This window comes from Podarcis pityusensis (assembly GCF_964106645.2).
Source record: "Podarcis pityusensis genome assembly, chromosome: 9".
Lineage (NCBI taxonomy): Eukaryota > Metazoa > Chordata > Lepidosauria > Squamata > Lacertidae > Podarcis > Podarcis pityusensis.
In genome coordinates, this window is record NC_138034.1 from 77457224 (window position 1) to 77479127 (window position 21904).

Sequence of the window (21904 nt, forward strand, 5' to 3'; positions counted from 1 at the left end):
CACCAGGGATGCTGTTTGCTTGAGTCTTGAATGTGGAGAGAAGCTGGCAGTAAAACCCACCAGCTGCCCAGAACCATACACCTCCCTCATCCAACGTCTTTAAACCTTTATGCACAACAGACATGGAATAAACAGACTGTGCCATGCTACTTGGAAGGGCAAACCTCGTTTTGTTGTGCTACACCCCCTTCCTGGGTCTCATCTTAACAGAATACCCAGAGGCAAAGCTGCTATAAAAAGACAGTAATTTTATTGTTAGCTGGTTAAGTACATGAAATGTCCAGGTGGAACTTGCTGAATGGACGTCTCCTGAGGCCTCAGCTGCAAGCCACAGAACACCCTCCCCCCAGCCTGGCTCACTCTCTTTCCTTGTGTCGCCAAGAAAGGGACAGGAAACGGATCCTGGGCTGCCATTCTGCCCATGGGAGGTCCAACCGTGGCTACATTCAGTTGTCACAAAAGTACTGGGCAGAGAGCGAAGAGCCCAGAAGCCAGTTTTTAAAGAAACCCTCAGTGGACCTTAAGTCTCAGGCTGGCCATGTTGGACGGGATTTTGCCACTTGTCCTGCCCACTAGTCCTCCTCCTCCTCGTCTTCCTCCATTCTGGCCTTTTTCTTCTTTGTCTTTTTCCCCTTTGGGTGGGGCGTCTCCACAAGGCCCAGCTTCTTCTTCTTTTTGGGGGAGACCTCTTCCTCCTCCAGGCCATTCTCAGACGGCTCCACGTCCTCCTCTTCCTGGTGCTTTCGTTTTTTCTTTTTCTTGGGCGTGACATCATTTTCCTGAGATTAATTTATAGGGGAGGGGGAGAGAGAAGAGAATGGAGAATGCACACAGCCCTGTCTATCGCAGACACTCGGCTCCTGCTATGCCCAACCCTACAACCAACCACTGGCTCCCCAAAGGGGCTTCTCACCTCTGCCGTCGTCTCGAGCGCAGAGTTCTCCATTTCCTCTGCGGCCTCCAGGGCTTCCAGCCGCTTCTTCTCTCGCTTCTTTTTCTTCTTCTCTTTCTTCTCCAGCTTCTTCTTCATTTCAGCAGCCACCTCTGTGGCCTGTGAATGTGGAGAGTTCACAGTACCGTCAGTACCAGCCCGCGCACCCCCAGTTGTTTGCAGCAGCAGCAACAGGCTGAATCAGACTCATTAAATCAGCTTTTGCCTCCACCAGTGGATAGGTCAGGCTCAGGTCATTTCATCACATCCAGCGACTGCTATGGGGCAGCCCCTCTGCCCTCCCACCCCGGCTCCACAGCCCATTGCCCACCTCCTTCATGACGTCAAGGTTCTTGCGTGGAGGCTCCCCCGTCTCATAGAAGGCCAGGCGCTCCTCCACCTGCTCTCGAAGCTTGTCTCCAAAGACGCAGGTCGGGGTCTCTGCAAAAAAACACAGACGGGAATGCGTGAGTTGGAGGGCACCTGCTCTACATGGCCAGACCCCAGAGAAGGGCGGCAGCATATTGTCCACTCTCCCCTCCACCCCACGGCCACACCCAGCAAGCTTCGCTCAGCCTTGATGCGTCACCATTCACTGGGTGAAATGCTGTTGACGAAAAATGTAACCATCATAGCAAAGCTGCTCGGCCGCTTGTCCAGCTCCATACAGAGATAGGCCAGGCCCCGATTCCTCACCTGAGAAGCAGTCAATGCGGGATGCAATCGTGCACTTGTTGGCCAGGTAGCGGGAGATCCGGCCCTTGTTCTTGGCAGCTGCTCGGCCAATGAAAGTGGAGTGGAAGATCAAGCCATATTTGGGAGTGTTTCCCCGAGTCTTCAAGGCTCTGCGGGAAAGAGGGGGCAAGGTTTACCAAGACAATGCTTTCTGGCAGAGGAAGAGAATCACGCAGAGACCCACAAATTAAGCCCCCAACCGCGGCTTGTCTCCCTCCTCCCAGCTGTGTCCAACCATCCCAGGCCAAGCCTGAAATAGCTAACCTACCGGATGGAGGGGAAAGGGAATGGCCCAGGTGACCGCTCAGAGGCTGGGGGCCAGCCCATCACACATGCGGCCAACGGGACTTGACCAGCACATCAAGCCCAGCACCCCAGGAGTCTGCCATCACTGCGGCCGCCCTGCAGCTGTACCTGAAGAGAGCCTTCTCTGCTCCCAGGATCTGCACTGTGGAAGCGGGATACTTTGCCAGGTTGGTCAGGCTGCCAGCGTGGGAGATGAGGCGGGCGCCCACCTGCGGGGAAAGGAGGCAGGCAAGGCAATCATGCGACGCAGCCGCCTCAGAGCAGCAGCCAGACCCACAATGGGGCCCAGGAGACAAATTGCTTCCCAGGCTGTGCAAGGGGCTCAGGGTTTGCTAAGCCCCAAACAGGAAGGTAGAAAACTCCGAAGCATCCACCTGCACCAGCGGCCCAATCCATGGGAGCTGCCCTTGGCCTTGCTCAGCAGCCGGCTAACATTGCACACACAAAATGTTACAATGCTTAAAACTCCTCTCTACAGACGGCCTCTGCCCCCTCCCTTTCCTCTGGCACAGATCAGCAGTGAGAGAGTGTCAGCACGAGAGCTCAGTGGATTGACAGATTCACATTGTACATCATATCTGTAGCCAGTGAGAAGGGGGGGGCAGGGGGTTCCTCTCTACACACACGGCAGCCACTTACCACTTCTCCAATCAGGGCTGAGAGGCTGGGAGCCACCTGGCTCATCTTGGAGCGCAGATACTCCTGCAGGCCTTTGCGATACTCGGAGAGAGAGATGACGCGGCTGGAGAAGCTCTCGATGTTGATGAGGTCAATGGGAGAGATATCCATCCCTGCAGGGAGGAGAGAGGCACATCAGAACAGAGGAGGCAAAAAGGAGAACCGGGCCACACTCCTAACCCCCCTCCGCTGTGCAGCTTCTCTTAAAAACTGGCCCTTGTTAACAGAAGACTAAAAAGGATGAAGTTATTACAAATTGTTGCGTGTGTCAAATTTAAAACAACGGAACTGAAAACAGACATTAGCACCAGAAAGACTCAACGTCAAGTAGATGAGCTGCTTGAAATCAAAGAACTGTGCAAGAGCCGCGGTTCAGCACCTGTGTTCACCTGGCATACCCAAGGCCCCACCCCTTCCCCACATCCCTACTGACCCATGGATGAGCGGGAGGCCTCCAGAATAGCCTGGGCCTTGGCACTGTCCATGACGATTTCTTCCAAGGCCTCCAGGCTCTCCTCACTCAGCTCCTTCCGGTTCCCAATGAGCTTGGTGAGGCGGCAGTAGGTGTAGTTGTCACTCACGATCTTGATCAGCTCAGGGAAGTGATATCCGTACCACTCTCTGCCAGGGGGGAGAGGAGGCAGAGTCAGGACGGAGCACCCACAGCCTCTCCATCAAAGTTTAGAAAAGGCTCCAGGATTTTGGGTGTGTGGCTTTTTTGTGCCCGTACTAACAATACAGCTCAGGGGAAAGTCGGCCTGGCTGTGGTGTATACGCAGGGCTATCGATTCTCTGTCTCCCGTTTCTATACAGTCAGCATGTGTGGTGAAGCTGCCTGTGGTAAGCATAGGGAGAGCGGAAGGAAGAATCAACTTTGGCCAGAACGTCTCTCCAAAGCACCAGAGACCCCCTCACCTGACCCGCATGGAGAAGGTGTTAATGTCCTTGTCTAGCTGGTCCAAGAGGCTGATGGACTGGATGATCATGTTATCCACCCTGTTCACGTTGAACTTCACTTTGGCCCGAGAGTAGCTGTGCCCCAGTCCCAGTTGAGCCTTGGAGGCGGACTGTGCTGTCAGACCTTTGATCAAACTGTGGAAATGCAACCGGATACCTGGGCGGAGGGAGAAGGCAGGAGAAAGGGGGTTCAGCCCTGCCAAGCGCTGGCGGAAAAACTCTCTCCAAACACCTCATCCTTCTACAGAAAACAATTCTTCCCATTCCTGTTGCCCTTTTCACAGACTTACCTCGGGTGATCTCGGCCACGACGCCTCCAGCCTGGCACTGGAAGCCCAGCTCTTCCTGGATGGCAGCCCCGATTTTAGCATCGCTGACCCCCACAACGACCTTCTTCTTTTTGGCTGGCAAGTTCGTCTCGAGGAGAAGACGGAGGTCCTCATGGAGGATCCCTGGACCGGGCAAGAGAAAGAGAGGACTCAGTGGGGCACCAGGGCGCTGCCCTTATGGAAAAGCGCAGAATCTGAGCAAAGAGGAAGGAATCTGGGCGCTGCTCACCTTCGGAGATAGCATTGATGTTTTCCAAGGCACTCTGGGCAGACTTGAAGGGCGAAAAGGCGACGAGTTTGACCACGGTGAGGAATTTGCCGAGATTCAGGACGCTCTCCTCCACCTGCAGAAGCGCCAGCAGCACATGTCCCGGTTTTGCCCTGCGCTGAATCAACCCACGATGCCTCCTCCCCCAAAGACCAAGATGGCGGGAGCAACCCCACGCTTTGTGATGGCGGAATTTTGTTGCTGGGGGCGAGACGGCTCTGATCTATGCCAAAACCTACCGAATATTCCTCTTTACTGGCGCGACGAACAAAAAGGGGCCGTGCAGGCAGATCCCATCTAAGAAAGCCACATCGAGGGGGGAAACCTATCGAAACCCACCGGCGCGCCGCCCTCCCCGTGATCCCGCCGGGCCTACTCGCGAGTTGCTCTCCCTTGGCCGCAAAGGCCTCCCGGCCAGGCGCACGTGTCTCTCCCCCGGGCATCCCCACGTGGCATCATCCGAGTCAGAGGATGGACAGATTCCGACGGAGGGTCGCCCGAGGGGGGAGGGGTGGGATGCGGCCCCCGAAAGTCCTTCTCCGGCCCCCCGCGCTCACCTGGGGCAGCAGCAGAGCCACCTCCTCCACCTGCCGGAGGGCGAAGAGCGCGTAGCCGGCCGCGTGCTCGAAGAGGACGTGAAGGAGGACCTGCGAGGGGGGGGAGGAAGGAGGGAAGGAAGGAGAGCCGCCATTAGTCCGTCCCGAGGGAGCCCCGCGACCCCCACTCGCCCGCCCGCCCGGCTCCGGCTCCCGCTCCTCACCATGGCGCCTCCGCTCCTCTCGCCCGACTGGGCCGCGCAGGCCTCGCGCGCAGGAAGGACCTCGAGGGCCCACCGGAAGCGCTCCCCTCGCCTCACGCCGCTCAGCCAACGGCCGGGCAGGGTTCCGGACCCGCCCCTTCCGCTTGCCCTCCCCTCCGCGAGGCCCGCCAATGGGAAGGCGAGGAGGCGGCCTCGGTCGCGCGCTCGGCCAATGGGAGTAGGCGGCGGCGTCGGCAGCTCCCGCCTCTTCCTCTCAAGGGCGGCCTCCTCGACGTCCATCAGTCCACGAGGTTCGGACTCGGCGCAGGCGCGGCAGGAGGCTCCGCCCGCAGGGCTGTCCGGGGCGGGGCTGGGAGGGAGCCCCAAAGGTCATCTAGACCAACCCCCTCCAAGGCGGGGGGCGCAACCAGCGCCAGGATAATAATAATAATGATGATGATGATAATGATGATGATAATTTATTACTTATACCCCACCCATCTGGCCGGGCTTCCCCAGCCACTCTGGGCTGTGATAGGAATTTTATGGTCTTAGATATATGTTAAATGTTCATAAGTGTACCAACCAAGCACCTACATAGATCAGCACAGGAAGGCCAACCTGGAACCATTTTTGATTCCCAAACTGACCAAATGTTTTCTCTGCAAGGTCAAAGGAAAATGGAAAAAGCCTCCCCATTGTCTTTTCCTTCACAAATCCTGCCTTAAGGGCACATTTAAGAGATGAACAGGGTGTGAGGCTGACCTGGCTCAGGAACTAAGTATTTATTATTACAAAAGACTGGCCAGGCTACCCAGGAAATCCAATCAAGTGACCATTAACAGGTAACCTGCCAGACAGGAGATAAACAAGGACAGGAGAAAAACAGTATTAAAATTTCTGTTTTAGACCGCCTTTTCTGTGATGTAGGTATGATGTATCTGGGGGTGGTCTTGGACTCCAGGGCAGGCAATTTAAAATGTCTATATAAGGGCGGACACACCTTTGTTCTAGGTCCTCCTCCTTCCTCCTGCATGTGGGGAGTGAGGACCCTGTTGCAACAGATCAATAAAGATCTGGCTTACTAGCTGCTTTGCTTCTCAATATTCTCTGGTTGGCCTCTGTTGTTTTCTCCTGCCGATAGGGAACCTACGTAAGGACTCTATATAGGCTCTTAGGTACCCCATAAGGGAAGAAGGGCAATTTTTGTTTATAACAGGGTGGCTTAGAAAAAATAGTAAAATACTGTAATACATCAAACATTACAGCCATTTTGACAGAGGTTCTTCTGGAACTGCCTCAGGACATCTGCAGCTTTGGTTCCACTGGTTAAGCCAACTTCAGGAGGGTGCCCTGAAGGATCCCCCCGTCCGGAGTCCAGGGAAGCCCCCACCTGGCAGGCTGGCCCACCTCCCCCCCTCCCCTGCGCCCGGTTCCCGAAGCCAAGGCGGGTTCAGCAAAGCCTTGTATCTCCCGTCCATTGGGCTGCATCACATTTGCCCGGGGAGCCGGGGGAGAGAGGCGCGAGGCGGAGGGCCGGGGGCTGGGCCGGGAGGGGCTGAATGCCCCGGGAGGGAGGAGGCGTGCTCGGCCAGAGGCGCATCAGGCTTTGTGCCCGCAGTTAGGTGCCACTCGCCGCCACCCTTTTCCATTGGCAAAGTCCTTGTACTCTGCAGGTGCTCAGGCGCTTTGCAACAACATTCCAGTCGCAGGAGGTTAATGGCCGGTGTAATTAAAAAATTAAGGTCTTGTTGTTTAGTCGTTTAGTCATGTCCGCCTCTTCGTGCCCCCCTGGACCAGGGCACGCCAGTCACTCCTGTCTTCCACTGCCTCCCGCAGTTTGGTCAGACTCATGTTTGTCGCTTCGAGAACACTGTCCCACCATCTCGTCCTCCGTCATCCCCTTCTCCTTGCACCCTCCATCTTTCCCAACATCAGGGTCTTTCCCAGGGAGTCTTCTATATATAATAAATGTTCATAAATGTACCAACCAGGCAGGTACATAGATGTGTGGACCACATGTCTGGAGCAGCACGGGAAGACCTTCCTGAAACCATTTTGACTCCCCAACTGACCAAATGTTTTCTCTGCAAGGAGGGAGGGGGTGAGGGAGCCTTCCCATTGTCTCAGCAATTGGGAAATCGCCATCTCAAAGGAATGGCCAGACTACCAGGAAAGGCAATCAGATAAGGCATTATCAGATAACCTGGCAGACAGGAAAAACAACAGCATTCAAATTTCTGTTGTAGACCACCTTTTCTGTGATGTAGGTTTGATGTATCTGGGGGGTGGTCTTGGGCTACACCCCTTCTGTGATGTATGTATGATGTGTCTGGGGGTGGTCTTGGACTCCAGGGCAGGCAATTTAAAATGTGTATATAAGGGCAGGCACACCTGGGCTCTGGGTCCTCCTGCATGTGAGGGGAGCCCCCTGTTGCAACAGATCAATAAATATCAGGCTTACTAGCTGCTTTGCTTCTCAATATTCTCTGGTTGGCCTCTGTTCTTTTCTCCTACCGATGGAGAACCTACAAAGGACTCTCTAAAGGGTTCTTGTGTCCCCCATAAGGGAATGAGGGCAGATTTTGTTTACAACACCGGGCAAGCAAAGGGAGCTTTGTGAGCCCTTATGGTGGCTGAGAGACGTCTGCTTTGAGCCTCTCACTGCCTTGGCTGCACCTGAAGCCATTTCATGTGGATACCTCTTTGGGCATCTGGGAGATTTTTATCAAGTTACATGTTCAATGTAATATTTGTGCACCAATGGCCACTGGGTGGTTTACTGTTATTTGGTACTATTTGTACATTATTATTACTCTACTTTCCCCCTTTAATTTCATTTCATTTCCCCGTTTTTCCTTGTTAAATTTGGAAATACAAGGAGTTATTTTCAAAGGCCCCTCTAACTCATATGAGTAACTATGTCACACAGTGCAAACTTGGTTTAAGAGTTCAGTTTATTTATCTCAAGAGCTCCAAGGAGTCAACGTGCAAGAAGGTTTCTGCCTCAAAGTGCTTGTGGATCTCCAGGCTCCAAATGGCTCCTCGCCCCCAGCATCCCAACACCACAGAAGCCCCCACCATGGAAGTCAGCAGAGGAAGAGAAGGGCACTTAGGGGCTGTGGCCAGGGAGCTGCAAGATGAAGTTTGCAGAGAGAGACCCCCGCCGCCCTTAACCAAGTGCCCCAGTAAGGCCAGTAAGACCCAGAGGGTAGGGGAAGAGACACCCCTTGCCATGCTTGGGCCGTCTGGGGCTGCACCCAGAAGCAGCAGGAAGGAAGCTGAAGGTGCTGATGAAACAGGTAAAGGGCTTGGATCTGGCGATGGCATTCCCTCCATCGTCCCCATCTGGCAGGTGGCAAGCAAAGATGCCTCCCCTTCTCCCTTGCTGGCCGGGGGGGAGTTGCCTGGGAGGGAAAAGCCACAGCACACAGAGTAGGTCTTGGGGCAGAATGGACTGTATCTGAAATGGGAGGAAAGCCTGGCCTGAGAGCCAGGAAGGAGCAGGTGCCCAGTGGCCATCGCTAAGGGAGTGGGTGAGAGCTGGGAAGGAGGACAGTGGTCATTGCGGGCAGAGTTGCCTGCCCAGTTTGAGGAGGGAGGCGCACAGAACAAACACAGGTCGTTCAGAGAGTCGGCAGTGCCAGGAGGGCCTTGCACAAAGAAGAGTCTGCCTATTTAGTGTGCATCTTGTAGGAGGAGAGGCAGCAGTGGAAGGGGGCGGGGGGGAGACCCTCTTAGGAGATGAGGCGGGTGTGGAGCTTGTGCAGCTGCTCGGGCGTGAGGACCAGTTTGTGGACCTGGCCGTGGCCCGGCTGGCAGGGGAAGGTCACTTTGCCAATGTAGACGGTGTCGTCCTTCTGCTCCTCTTTGGCCTGGAGGGGAAGCAGAGCAGGCGGGAGAGTCAGGGGGGGCCCAAGAGGACTCCCTCCCCCCGCTTCCCTGCCCAGGGCCAAGCGCTCACCTTGAGGAAGGGGGCTGAGGGGAAGGTGCCAAAGTCAGTCAGGACGTTGGCTCCGGGCTGCTGGAGGACAGTCTCCTTCAGGACTTCATCCTGCAGGACGGGAAGCGCAGTCAGGGCCGTCCAGCCCGAGCCCCCCTGTATTCCCATCCCGGCTGCTCAGGAGAGGAAGCGACACAGCCCTGGAACAGCCCACCAGGCAGCGGCCTTGGGGGGCTCTCGCTTCCCCCTTCCCCTCTCTGAACAACCTCTGATGTTGCCCCTCCCTTTCTTCCAGGGAACAGGGCCCTGAGCCGCTTATTGCCAGCGAGAGAGACAGAGACTGCTCTTGGGCACTTTGCCAATGGGCAGAGTCTCTGGTTCAGGCCCCCAGTGCCACTCCCACCCCCTCCACCAGGAAGGGCTCTTGCCCGGGACAGGAGATGATGGCCAGAGGCCTCGATTACCTTCAGTTTGTCGATGGTTTCGCTCAGTGACTTCAGGCGGGCCGTTTGCTCCAGGAGCTGGGCTGCTGGGCTGGTGGCTGCGGGGAGGACAGAGAGACAGAAAAGGCGTTGCTATTGCTGCCCCTCCCCACCCTGTAAGGGCACGCTCCGCAGGGATGGAGAGGCTGAGCTCTGCTGCTGCCCCCTCCCAGCCCCCGCCAGGCGCACCTGTCCTCTGCCGCGTGATGTCCACCACCTTGGTGTTGGCGCTCATCTGGTGAAGGGTCTCCAGCAGCTGGCTGGTCTTGCGGTAGAGGGAGCTGGAGACCACCTCCTCCCCTTGCCTATCCTTGGCGAGAGACAGCTTGGGCACCCGCAGCGGGGTCAACGAGGCCAGCTCCCGCCTCATCTGGGCTCCCTGGAGAGGAGGAGGAGGAATAGCAGGGCTCAAGCCAGACACTTTGACACACACACACATACACAAATGAAAAGGGGCACAAGCAACCTCCAGCCACACTAGAGCACCCCCACCCAAAAAAAGCAGTTGCTCTGGGCAGCTTATTGTATTATGACATGAATTTATATCCTGCCTTCTTCCCAGCCCAGGACTCAAGGTGGCTTACTCATTGAATAAAACAAGCTAAAAACATAGAAAATACATTCATTAAAAAAAGAACTAAAACACTGACAGAATTAATGTATGATTAAAAGATCCTTTAAAAACAAAGACAATAATAAAAATCTCCTTGGATCTCCAGGAACGGTCAGGAAGAGTCTCTTCCTTTCACGCGTGGCCCCCAAACCAGCCCAGGCATTCCTCGCACTCCCTCCACGACAAAGGAGGACAGAACCAGAGATGCCGCCGGTCAAATTGTGCAGGGAGGGGTCGTGAAGCAACATGGAAGAGAGGCATGTGGAAAGGGAGCTGGGAAGGAAGGAAGGAAGGAAGGAAGGAAGGAAGGAAGGAAGGAAGGAAGTCTCCCTTTGACAGGTCTTCCTTCTTGCCTGGGATTCCTGTCTGCCGTGACATGGGGGGTGTTATGTTTTTATAATGTATTTTGTGTTTCCGTCTTGTATTTTTATGCTGTGAAGTGCCCAGAGCTCTACAGAGGAAGAGCGGTATACTAATAAATAACAACAGCAGCAGCAATAATATGAACAACAGCAGCAACAATATAATGTCCACAAAGGTGAGGATGGCTGGGGTGCCACAGCCTGCGGAGAGCAAAGAGTGTGGGGCAATGGGGCTCCATCCCAGAGTCTGCTGCTTTTCCTGTCCATTTCAAAGCAGGCACCAGTCTTGGAGACACCCCCTCTCTGCTCCTCCCCTCCCCCCGCCTGCAGGGCTCCTTCCCTCCGGCCAGGGAATGCTGGGCTGGAGCTGCAAGCAGGAAAGCCTCCCCCCCGCTCACCTTGAGGCGGTTGTTCTCGTTCTTGAGATGCTTGATGGACAGCTGCATAGCATCGATCTGCTGGAGGAGGAGAGGGGAGTCCTTGACCTGCACAGGGCCGGAGCCGGCCATCATCACCTGGCCAGCACCCACACCTGCAAAGAGAAGAGCAGCACGGTCAGAACAGATTTCCAGAAGATGCCTCTGCGCAGCGCATGCCTGGACTGCTCCATGGGGAGCTCACAGAAGGAGCTTCCCACCTGCATCCTGGCACAAGAGGTGCTCTGCTGAGGGTCAGGGAAAGGCAGGATGCACCCGCATCAGGGCACCACAAGGCAGAGAAGACTTGAGCTGAGCCCAGGAGGAGACAAGAGCTGAAGGCCCAGGAAAACACACGGGAACATGCAGCCAGAGGCAGAAAACGCCCCGGGGAGCAGTTTTGTATGAATATATGCAACATGCCAAACACACTTCAGAAAGAGCCCCCACCTCATGCATGTGGGGGACCCAAGACAGGTCTCCAGCCTCACTGTGCTTCCTTAGGGAGGCGCTCAAATTGCCTGTGGCCAGACCCCTTGAGGCCCCAGCCCAGCCTTCTCAGAGCTTGGCTCATTTCCAAGCACAGCGGGGTAACGAGACATTTGCAGCAGAGGATGGGCTGGAGAAATGTTCTGTCACACACATGCTTTGCACCCTGGCATGGGACCTTGCTGTATCCCCCCCGCTTCCTTGGCGCACAAAAAAACCACCTCAGTCTGGGAACAGGGGGCAACAACTCTAGCAGCCGTCACAGATTCCCCTCTGCCCCCAAAGGCAGCCTCAGAGTCCCCCTTCTGTCCTCGGGAGATTCCTGGCCCCAGGTGATCCCAGCAGCCCCACCTGGCCCATGCCACTGTACCTCTCTGCTGTTCCTCTGCAGCGGAAGCATGGAAGAGATGAGAAGGAGCAGAAATTAGGAGAGGCGTCTGAGAGAAGGCAGGAAAGACAGCAGCAGCAGCAGCAGCTCCCCTCTGGGTTTGCTTCTCTGGACTACACGACAAACCTGCTTTTGTGAGCCACGATGGGCCACCTCTTCTTAAGGGCACTGGGACACCATCTACCCAGAGCCCTGGCCAAGCACGCCAGGAGGGCTCCCTTGCTCTGCAGCCCTTCAGGAAAAAACAATAGCCCCCCCCCCCCCCGGTTTGGAGGAAGCTCACACAGCCCCCCGGACATGTGGGAGGAAAAAAGACCCAGAAGCAGCTCGTGTGAATCACTGAACGAAAAGAGAGCAGCACCAGCACGAGGGAACCCACAACCACGTGCAGAAGCTTCACTGGCCGACCCTCCCAGGCCCAGTGCAGCTTGAGCAGATCAGCCCTCTTTTAATGGGTAGAGATCTCTGAAAGGCAGTGCGGCATGTGAATGTGAGTCTGGTGGCCTCAGCTCAAAGCAAACCCCTCCCTAGAGACAGCCACTCCAGTCTGGAACATCCCCTGCAGCAGGCTCAGAACTCTGAGATTCGCCGTCTAAAGAAACCTGTGGATCTCAGCGAGTTTGGATTTGGGATTCATCATCCAAAACGGCAGAATTTTGCAGCTCTGGGCAAAGGTGGCAAAGTGATCCTCTGTGCATCGCCTCTGCAGTGCTCCAAGCGGGAGTCGCGGTGGGAAAGGGCTTCTGAAGACGGTGGCTGTGAGCGCGTCAGCACTCGGCAGTGCAAGGCCTAGACCCTGGAGCCTCCCTCCCCAAATCCCTGGCTCTTTTGGATCAGCAAGGGAAGGGAAAAGAGGAGGGTGGGGAGATTCTCGCTTGGAAATGGAGGAAGTGGAAATAAAGGGGGAGCAGGAACCAACGTGCCCCTGCAACCTGTCCTGCCCAGGGCTGCCCCAGCAAGGAAGGAACAACAGGCAGGCAAGGAGTTCAGGGCCTGCGTCCATCAGCTTCTCTGGAGTTGCTGGCCCTCCAGCACCCCAAGACTCTCGGGGCGTCTCTCCCCTGCAGTCTCCCTGCCCCAAAGCATCCACACACGCTTCCGAGGGCTCACCTCCGGTGATGCCAGAGATGACGGAAGCGACTCCCGAGGGACCAACTCCCCGGAGGCCCTCAATGGTGCGCTTGGACTGGTTGCTGAGCCGCTGCTTCAGCTCCTGCTTCTCGGACTCCAGCTGGTCAATGTCTGCTTGCAGGGCGTCCATCGTCTCCTCAAACTCCCTGCGGAGGGAGAAAGATACAGAGGAACTCAAGCGGGGGCGTCAACGGCGGGCAGCAGCCCCCTCCCTTTCAAGACCCTTCTTCATCTGGGCTGCCCTCCTCCTCTGCACACGCTCCAGCTTGTCAATGTCCTTCTTAAATTGGGGTGCCCAGAACTAATAATTTTATTATTTACATGCCGCCTATCTGACTGGGTTTCCATTCTGGGCGGCCTTCAGCAACTAGACACCGTATTCCAGGCAGGGCCTGACTAAAGCAGAGGAGAGTGGAACTCTTCCCTTCATCTGGACACTCGACTTCTCTTGATACAGCCGAGAAGAACATTAGCTTATTTTGCTGCTGCCTCACACTGTGGACTCAGGTGAAGACCCTGAGATCCTTTTCACATGAACTGCTGTCAGGTGTTCCCCATGCATCTGATTATTCCTGCCTAAGCATAAAACCTTACATTTGTCCCTGCTGAAATTGATTTCGTTAGTTTTGGCCCAGTTCTCCAATCTGCTGTGCTCATATTGAATCCTGTTTCTGCCTTATATAATAATAATAATAATAATAATAATAATAATAATAATTTATTATTTCTACCCCGCCCATCTGGCTGGGTTTCCCTTCTGAGGTATTAGGTCCCCCTTCCAGTTTGGAGCCCCCGGCATCCCTTCCCTCCCTTCATCATTTCCTTTGCCATTTATAAAAACATACGAAACCTCCTTATACTGAGCCAGACCATTGGTCCAGCTGAGCATCACTACACTGACTGGCAGCTGCTCTCCGGGACTTCAGACAGAGTTCTCTCCCACCTGCCCTGCCTGGAGATGTCTCTGGGGACTGAGGCTCCACCACTGAGCTATGGGGCCCTCCCCACCCTTTGCCAGAAAACAACGCCGATCAGTCCCAAACTTCTCTGGGTGTGAGCACACAGCCATGTGTCTCTCAAGGCCAGAGCTGAGCTGCCCATTAAGTCTGTCTGGGGCATTCGTGGAAGCCAGGAGTGTCCAGAAATCAAACAGCCCCTGTTGACCTTTGGGCAAAAGAGTGGAGCGAAGGGGGCAGAGGAAGGCAGAAGTGGACAAGGAGGGGATGGGGAAGCTGTCTGAAACCAAGCTCCACCATCACAAGGGATACAGAAAGGATGGCCAAGGTCTCCAGGATGCCAGATGCTGTGCCAGGGAGCAGATCCAGTCTTGGTCTTGAAATCCCTGGGCACACAGAGCCCACAGAGCCCTGGCTGCGCCTGGCAAGACCCGATCTGTGTGTAGGCAAGCTCAGAGGACACAAGAGGATGTGAGTTTGGTACAGAAGATGCCAGCCAGCATCTCCTGCATCTGTGGATCCTCAGAGGACACCCCACCTCCTCCTCCTCCACTCCCCGCCCCCCGCTTACTTCTCCTTCTTCTTCAGCAGAGCCTGGGTCTCGTCCAGCTTGGTCTGGATCTTCTCCACCCGGTCATCCGCGTCCTTGGAGGAGCTGTCCAGTTTCTTCTCCAGGAGGCTCAGGCGGACGTTGGCCTCGCTCAGCTCCTCGCCCTGGGCAGCGGGAGGGAGGAAGGGCGCTTGTGGGAAGGGGGACGGGGCACCCGCAGGAGGACCCCAAGAGCTCTTCTCTGCTGATGCTCCATGTCCTCTGGGGCCAGGCAGCAGGAGCAGGGCCACCCACGGCCACCCACCTCTGGAGCAGCCCCCTGGGAGACTGGGCCCCCTCCTCGTGGCAGAGGCTTCCCAGCCCCACCTGCTCCCGGGAGAGGCAGCTCCTTAACTCACCTTGATTTTGAGGGACTTCTTCAGCTCCTTGATGACCGTCTCTCGGTCCTCCAGCTTCAGCCCCAGACCCTCAGCATCTGTGATCTCTGCCCGCAAGGCGGCTGCCCGCAGATCCACTGGAGGAGGAGACTGCAAGAGGAGTCCATGTTGGGTTGCTCAGACATGGACCAGGTTCTGGGAAGCGTCTCGAGATACAGAGCATGCAATGAACCCCTCCCAAGCCCAGGGGAAGGCCCCACACCTTCGTTCCTCCCCAAAGGATTCAACTGCAAGGAAGGCAGTGCGAGGAAGAGCCCTGAAACAGCAACCGGATCAGTCCAAGGGGGTCCCAGCATGGAGGCCAGCCTCCTCCTTCCCACAGTAGCTGCCCCCTGCCTCTGAGGCTCCTGCAAGCAGAAGCCTCCCCCCACCTGAGAGCCCACCCAACAATTTAAAATGGGGCTGTGCCCCTTTCACTGGGGCACAGACACCCTCCCCCAACCAATAGGCTGGCCCCGGTAGCCAAGCACCAGCCAGGGGAATCTGCCCGCAAGGGCCTTGGCCCTTGCTGGTGGGTGAGGCCAGCTCCTGCCCTCTCTCTGCCCTCTCTGCCCAGGCTCACCTTGGCCTGAGGCTTGTCTGCATCGTACTCGCCCTCCTGCATGGCCGTGGCCATCTTGTTCATGGTGGCAATCAGGATGTTGCACGACTGTCGCAGGCACTCGTGGGGGTTGATGCCTTGTGTGCCGTAGATCTGGAAAAGAATTGGACAGGTCCAGAGGACGCCAATGCACGTCCCTCGGCAGTGCTGATCCCGGACTGAGGTCTGCAGAGAGCTCCCCAGCCCTAATTAGCAGGAATGGAAGAGGAAGGAGTCAGCCTCCCCAGGCCTGGGGAGACTCTGGGAGGAAGGCCAGGCCTGGCCCAGTTGGGAGAGCAGGGGAGCTTCCAAGATCTCTGAACTGAGGAGGCGCAAAGGCAGGTTCCTTAGCCCAACAGCCCCTCAGCCCCCATACTGCTGTCCAATTATTATTGTTTTATTATTATTTATTGAATTTATACGCCATCCTATACCTGGAGGTCTCAGGGCAGTTCGCAGGATAAAACCAAAATATAAAATACATAATCAAAATAAAAACAACTACTCAATAACACCCCCCCCCCAATAACACCACATTTTAAAAGGCACCGGATGTCAATTAAATCAATCAAAGCCCTGGTTGAAGAGGAACGTTTTTGCCTGGTTCCTAAAGGTGTATAATGAAGGCGCCAGGCAAACTTCCCTGGGGAGAGCATTCCACTGATGGGGAGCCACTGCAGAGAAGGCCCTGCTCTCATGTTGCCACCCTCTGGGCCTCTCGAGGAGGAGGCACATGAAGAAGGGCCTCAGAAGAAGATCTCAGAGAAACTTACGGTCTTCAAATAAAAACATCTTGAAGGTCCCAGGCCACAGAGAAGTTAGGCTGGCCTCAACTAGAGCCAGGGCCTTTTCGGCTGTGGCTCCGATCTGGTGGAACACTCTGTCACAAGAGACCAGGGCCCTGCGGGATTTGACATCTTTCCGCAGGGCCTGCAAGACAGAGCTGTTCCACCAGGCCTCTGGCCAGGGCACAGCCTGACTCCCTCCCTCGGCAATCTTCGCGGAGCTCTGGCCCAATGGTTGCCAGTGGCTTGAATTAATTAATTTTATAATGAATGATTTTAGAGTGTTGTTTATGCTGTACTTTTGTACTGTTTTATTGTTGTTAGCCGCCCTGAGCCCGGCTTCGGCTGGGGAGGGCGGGATATAAATAAAAAAATTTTATTATTATTATTATTATTATTATTATTATTATTATTATTATTATCTCAGGGTCTGGGTAGCTTCATATGGGAAGATTGAGGTATTGCGGTCCTGAGCAGTTTAAGGCTTCAGAGATCAAAACCAGCACTTTGAATTGGGCCCAGAAACTAATTGGTAGCCAGTGCAGGATCAGTGTAAGATGCTCAAACTGTCTTGCTCTGGTGAGCAACCTGGTCGCTGAATTCTGCACCAGCTGAAGTTTCTGAACCGTCTTCAAAACAGTAGTTAGGCTCTCCCTGTCCAGATAGGGGCATAGCTGGGCCACCAGCCAAAGCTGATGGAAGGCACTCCGGGCCACAGGCCACCTGAGCCTCGAGTGACAGGAAAGGATCCAGGAGGACCCCAAGCTACGAACCTGCTCCTTCAGAGGAAGTGTGACCCCATCAAGCGCAAGTGACCTCTCAGCCATCTGGTCTAGGGAACCCCCCACTAACAGTGCCTCCATCTTATCTGGATTGAGCTTCAGGTTGTTGGCTCTCATCCAGTCCACTACTGAGGCAACTGCTCAAGGAAGCCAAGCAGCAATACTTTAGAGCTCTTAAAAGAGGCAGTGGAGGTGTAGTGGTTAGAGCATCCGCCTAGGACCTGGGAGGCCAGCCAGCAAACCCCTGCTCAGCGAGGAAACTCCCTGGGTGACTTCAGACCAGTCACACACTCACAGGATCCTTGTGGGGATAAAATGGGGAGGGGGGAGAATCATGGACACCCCCTTGAGCTCTTTGGAGGAAAAAGGCAGATACAAGTGCAATAATCAATCAATCAATCAATCAATCAATCAATCAATCAGTAGCTGTGTGTGAGCCAGGATTTAACCCTGCCAACCCGCAGCAACCGCACCCCCCCCCAGTGATTCTGGAAGGGATCCTGCTCTGCCCACTGACAGATGCAGCCAAACGCAGCGGAGGCCCCTTACCTGCTCGCTGGCCTTGAAGGCCAGGTCTTCCAGCTTCACGGCCTGGAGACCCTCGTTCTCCGTCAGAGGGGCAATCATCTGAGCCCCCGCAGCCGCCACCTCCTGCAGCACCGCCACCACCCACGTCAGGTGCTTGCGGCAATCCAGCAGCGTGTCTGCGACCTGGGAGATCAGAGCAGGGTCAAGAGGCAGCCACGCGCTCAGCTTCGGGGAAAGGGGCACGTCACTCCCTCAAGGGGGCTGGAAGCCCAGCTCTCTGTCCCGGGCCGGGCGACCCACCTGCTGCCCAAAGCCGAGCGCTGCAGGGATGCCGGGGGCGTCGGTGCCAGGCATGCGGCGCCGGATCTTCTTGCAGAACTGCCGGATGTCGCTGCAGGAGGTCTCCAGGTCCTTCAGGAGGATGGCAAAGTCGGACACCTCCTGCCCGGTCTGAAAGCGGGAAGAAGGGCAACGTCAGGACCCACGGCTGGAGCAAGCAGCCTTGCCAAGGAGACCCCCACCTGCTGCCTCCTGGGGGTGGGGGATGGATGGGCTTACCTGCAGGAAGGACCGCAGCCTGCCCACCTCCACACTCATGCAGTCCAAGGCACTCTGGGTGAACTGCAAGCAAGCAAAGGCACCGTTACCTGGGCCTGCGCAGGGCAGCCTGTTCCTGCCGCAGCCAAGGGCTGGGAAGATGTGGCTTGGGATGTGGCCGATGATGTCAAGCTCCCTGGGGAGGGGAGACTGATTTTGCGGGGTTGTGAATACAGCATGGTTTCACTCCATATTTTTTGTGTGTGTTTGTTCTGAAACACACACAGAGGGAGAGAGAGAACTTTTTTTCTGGGGGGACGCAAGGGGACGCATACCCCTAAACATTTTGTGAATTTAAGTTTGGCCTCATTGAGGAGAAGTTTTTCAATGTGAGTAGGAAAATGAGAGTATCCCTAAACATTTTTAAAGAAAAAAGCACTGTGTGTGTGTGTGTGTGTGTGTGAGAGAGAGAGAGAGAGAGAGAGAGAGAGCTGGGAGAGACCAGGGTTCGAATCCCCCCACAGCCACAAAGCTCACTGGCGACCTTAGGGGCCAGTCTCTGCCTCTTTCAGCCTATGAGGAGACGGGGAGAGCCACAAACACCACCTGCTCACCTTGATGTGGTCAGCCAGCTGCATAGTGCAGTCCTCCGCCTGGTCAGCCAGATGGATGCTGTACAGGTGCTGGAAGGGAGAGAAGGAGGAACAGTGAGGGGGGGCACCTCTGCTGCTGAGCTCCAGCTGGCTTCCAATCCACCTCAGCCAAGGCAGCGCCAGAGGGCCTTGCCCCCCGCCCAACATGCCAGCCTTGCCCTCTGTTGATCTTGCCACCACCAGGAGAGCTGCAGCAAACACAAGGGCACCCACCCTCTTTCAAACCAGCGCAGCAGCATGGCGGGACCAGACTCTGCAGACATATCTCCTGGGAACCAGGCCTGGCAGCCCTGGGCTCATAAAAGAGCCCAGCCGCTCCACACTCTCAGTCTTTTCCTGGCACTGGGGGGAGACGCAGCCAGGGCTTGAATTATGGGGATGGGGGAACAGTCCCTTTACCTTTTGGGGGAGGAGTGTCAAAACTGAGAGAGGGCAGCCAGGAGGTGGGGCTAGAGGATTTCATGAAATGCCCGCCCCCTTTCCCAGCATAAATCAGCGTGACGCGGGCTCCCCTTGGTGTGGTCCTGGGGGGGCAGGGCCCCCTCACCTGATAGTACTTGATGGCTTTGGTCAAGGGCTCGACGTTGACGGTCTCATCCAGCTGGTCCTTGTGCAGCAGCTCAATCAGGAAGTCCAGGGACCTCTCGTGCACGCTCATCTCGGGGTACAGGGTCCCCACTTTCTTGTAGATCTCCACGCTGCACTTGTTCAAGGCCCTGAGCAAGAAGGTGGGGGGGGCGAGAGAGGTAGGGGCCATCAGGCTCAGCCAGGAGGGGGCACAGAAGCCACCCTCTCAGGGGGACCCCAGGGACCCCCGGGCGGGAGGACTTACTGCTCATATTTGTGCAGAGTGGCTTGCAGGAGGCTGAGGGAATACACCAGCCCGGCAGCAAAGCTCAGCTGCTCCCCTGGCGCCCCCCGGAGGCCAGCGCGCTCAGCACAGTTCTCGTTCAGCTCAAACTTCTCCTGGGCCTGCTTGCTGATCAGCTCAGCCTGTTCCAGAGAGAGAGGGAGGGAGGGAGATGTCAGAGGTTCAGCGTGCCCCACCCCACGGCATCGCTCCGGTATTATCTCGGATAAAGGAAAGGCCCTTTTCACACAGTGCAGACCTAAAACTGCAGAGCTCCCTCTCGCAGGAGGCAACAACTGAGACGCCTTTAAACGAGGATTCAGGCAATTCCTGGAAGAGAGGGCTTTTGGTGCCTACTAGTCTAGGCTAAACCTAGACATCATCTTAAAAAGCAGAGACATCTCCCCTCTCCATTCTGAAGGAAATCAGCCCTGAGTGCTCACTGGAAGGACAGATCCTGAAGCTGAGGCTCCAAGACTCTGGCCACCTCATGAGAAGAGAAGACTCCCTGGAAAAGACCCTGATGTTGGGAAAGATGGAGGGCGCAAGGAGGAGGGGACGACAGAGGACGAGATGGTGGGACGGTGTTGTCGAAGCTACAAACATGAGTCTGACCAAGCTGCGGGAGGCAGTGGAAGACAGGAGTGCCTGGCGTGCTCTGGTCCAGGGGGTCACGAAGAGGCGGACACGACCAAACGACTAAACAACAACAAGTCTCTGCTCTGCCTCCACAGAGATACAAAATGCTGCTGAATAATACCAGTTGCAGGAAACCACAGGAGAGGAGACCAAGCCTATTTGATGTTAGATGATGTGGTTGTATTATTTTGCTTTGTAAAATCTATTGGGTTTGGGGGGGGGGGGTAGGAATAGAAATCCTAATTTATCTTTTCCTGCAGTTAGTAAAGCCCTGAGTCGTAACTGGGGGGGAAAGTGAGTGCCTGGTTGCTGAGAATTTGGGATGCGGTATGTATGGTAAAATTAATTCACCTGTAAGGGAAGGAGGAGAGTTAAATAATATAAATATATATATAGAGAGAGTAAAACTGGTGCTGAAGTAAGTTTTATTCTGAACAGAGTCCCTTGTCCTAACTTAGTCAACAGGTCCATTCTGAGTAAAACTTAGTTTGACTATCACTTGATATATTTTTGTAATCTATTGTAATGTGAACGTTAAAGGTTTTCTTCAACCATATATGCTGCTGGGTAGTGTTTGAGGAATTAAAAAAGCATAGAGTGGTACCTCTGGATGCGAACGGGATCCGTTCCGGAGCCCCGTTCGCATCCTGAGCAGAATGCAACCCGCGTCTCTGCATGCAAGGGTCGCGACTCACCACTTATGCGCATGCATGTGACATCATTTTTAGCGTCTGTGCATGCGCGAGTGGCGAAACCCAGAAGTAACCCATTCCGTTACTTCCGGGTCACCGCGGAGTGCAACCTGAAAACGTTCAACCTGAAGCAACTTTAACCCGAGGTATGACTGCAATAATGATTCACGTTCAGGTCAGAAATTTCAGACAACGTAATTTTTTCTGTAGGAAACAGACTAGCAAAAACTTGATTTGACCTAAATCATTTGTGGTTGGCGTGTTTCTGTTGGAAAGGCAGACGTGGCGACACCGCCCCACCCCCCAGTCGCTCTTAGCCTACCTTGCAGATGAGCCGTGGGATGAGCAGCAGCACCAGGACGCAGTCGTGGTCCCCGCCATGACGCAGGAAGCTGTCCGGCATGAAGGAGGTGAGGAGGGAGACGTGGCGGTTGGCCTGCTGAACCTCCATCTGGCGCAGCTCCATCTCGATGGCCTGGAGGGGGACGGGGAGAAGCCCATTGGACACCCCCATTCTCTGCAAGCTGCAAGCGACACCCGGGGGCGGCACCAGGAACACCTCCAGGCCCCACGTGTGAGCACAGCACAGGAGAGCGGGAACCCCACTGCAGTGATCAGGTGGGATTGCCATGAGGAATTAGAAAAAATATGGAGCCCGCCATTTGTGTCAGCAATGAAAGCACTGCGTTGACTGGGTTTGAGCCATTTTGATATGATTTCTGATCAATCCACACCTCTGCATCCTTGTCCTATTTCTCTTGCTTGACACGTACACAGCCCAGCTGCCAGTTGCTTCCTCAGGCATCCTCAGTACATAAAGATAGTAGGTTATCTTGATGTAGTTTAATCTTTAGATAGATCTTAGGGGCCAGGAAGAGAGTTCACAAGGGGATGGTGAATACTCTTTCCTTGCCATCCTTCCGCCCTCTCCTGTTTACTCCTGTTTATGACCTTCCTAAAAGCATTCCTCTTCACTTCCTGAATTGCATATGCATGCTCAAGTAGGAAATTAGCTTTTTGTAGTTTTAACTTTAACTTTGTCCCCATGTGGGTTTTTTTGAAATGCTCAGAGGAAATCTGATTGGTTCTTATGAACACTTTACACAGTGTTCGTAAGAACCAATCAGATTTTGTGAATAAAACGACCT

The 21904-nt window shown here is 55.1% G+C and overlaps 2 protein-coding genes across 10 annotated transcripts in view; both read right to left on the bottom strand.

The window, feature by feature from the left end:
- Positions 1–228: 228 nt before the first annotated feature.
- Positions 229–5059, bottom strand: NOP56 (NOP56 ribonucleoprotein). The gene is made up of 12 exons (XM_081020917.1): positions 4965–5059; positions 4762–4851; positions 4166–4280; positions 3898–4059; positions 3566–3764; positions 3084–3271; positions 2612–2763; positions 2081–2181; positions 1628–1776; positions 1263–1372; positions 914–1051; positions 229–779 (listed from the first exon to the last, which is right to left on the bottom strand). Exons 1-12 carry the CDS (start codon positions 4965–4967, stop codon positions 573–575), a joined length of 1614 nt encoding a protein of 537 aa, XP_080877043.1. The 5' UTR covers positions 4968–5059; the 3' UTR covers positions 229–572.
- A 2823-nt stretch (positions 5060–7882) lies between these two features.
- DCTN1 (dynactin subunit 1) overlaps positions 7883–21904 on the bottom strand; it is a 70386-nt gene continuing 56364 nt past the window's right edge. For 7 of the 9 annotated variants that reach the window (XM_081020678.1, XM_081020679.1, XM_081020680.1 and 4 more), the window contains 17 exons: positions 21079–21231; positions 19408–19568; positions 19123–19291; positions 18537–18605; positions 17944–18006; positions 17686–17835; positions 17407–17568; positions 15273–15404; positions 14672–14800; positions 14295–14437; positions 12747–12913; positions 11619–11633; positions 10742–10875; positions 9558–9747; positions 9351–9427; positions 8908–8997; positions 7883–8818 (listed from right to left, as the gene is read on the bottom strand). In XM_081020678.1, coding sequence (XP_080876804.1) covers positions 8681–8818; positions 8908–8997; positions 9351–9427; positions 9558–9747; positions 10742–10875; positions 11619–11633; positions 12747–12913; positions 14295–14437; positions 14672–14800; positions 15273–15404; positions 17407–17568; positions 17686–17835; positions 17944–18006; positions 18537–18605; positions 19123–19291; positions 19408–19568; positions 21079–21231 — 2142 coding nt within the window. In that variant the 3' untranslated portion in view covers positions 7883–8680. The remainder of the gene's footprint in view (positions 8819–8907; positions 8998–9350; positions 9428–9557; positions 9748–10741; positions 10876–11618; positions 11634–12746; positions 12914–14294; positions 14438–14671; positions 14801–15272; positions 15405–17406; positions 17569–17685; positions 17836–17943; positions 18007–18536; positions 18606–19122; positions 19292–19407; positions 19569–21078; positions 21232–21904) is intronic. The other 2 variants (XM_081020675.1, XM_081020674.1) reach the window with 1 other exon arrangement.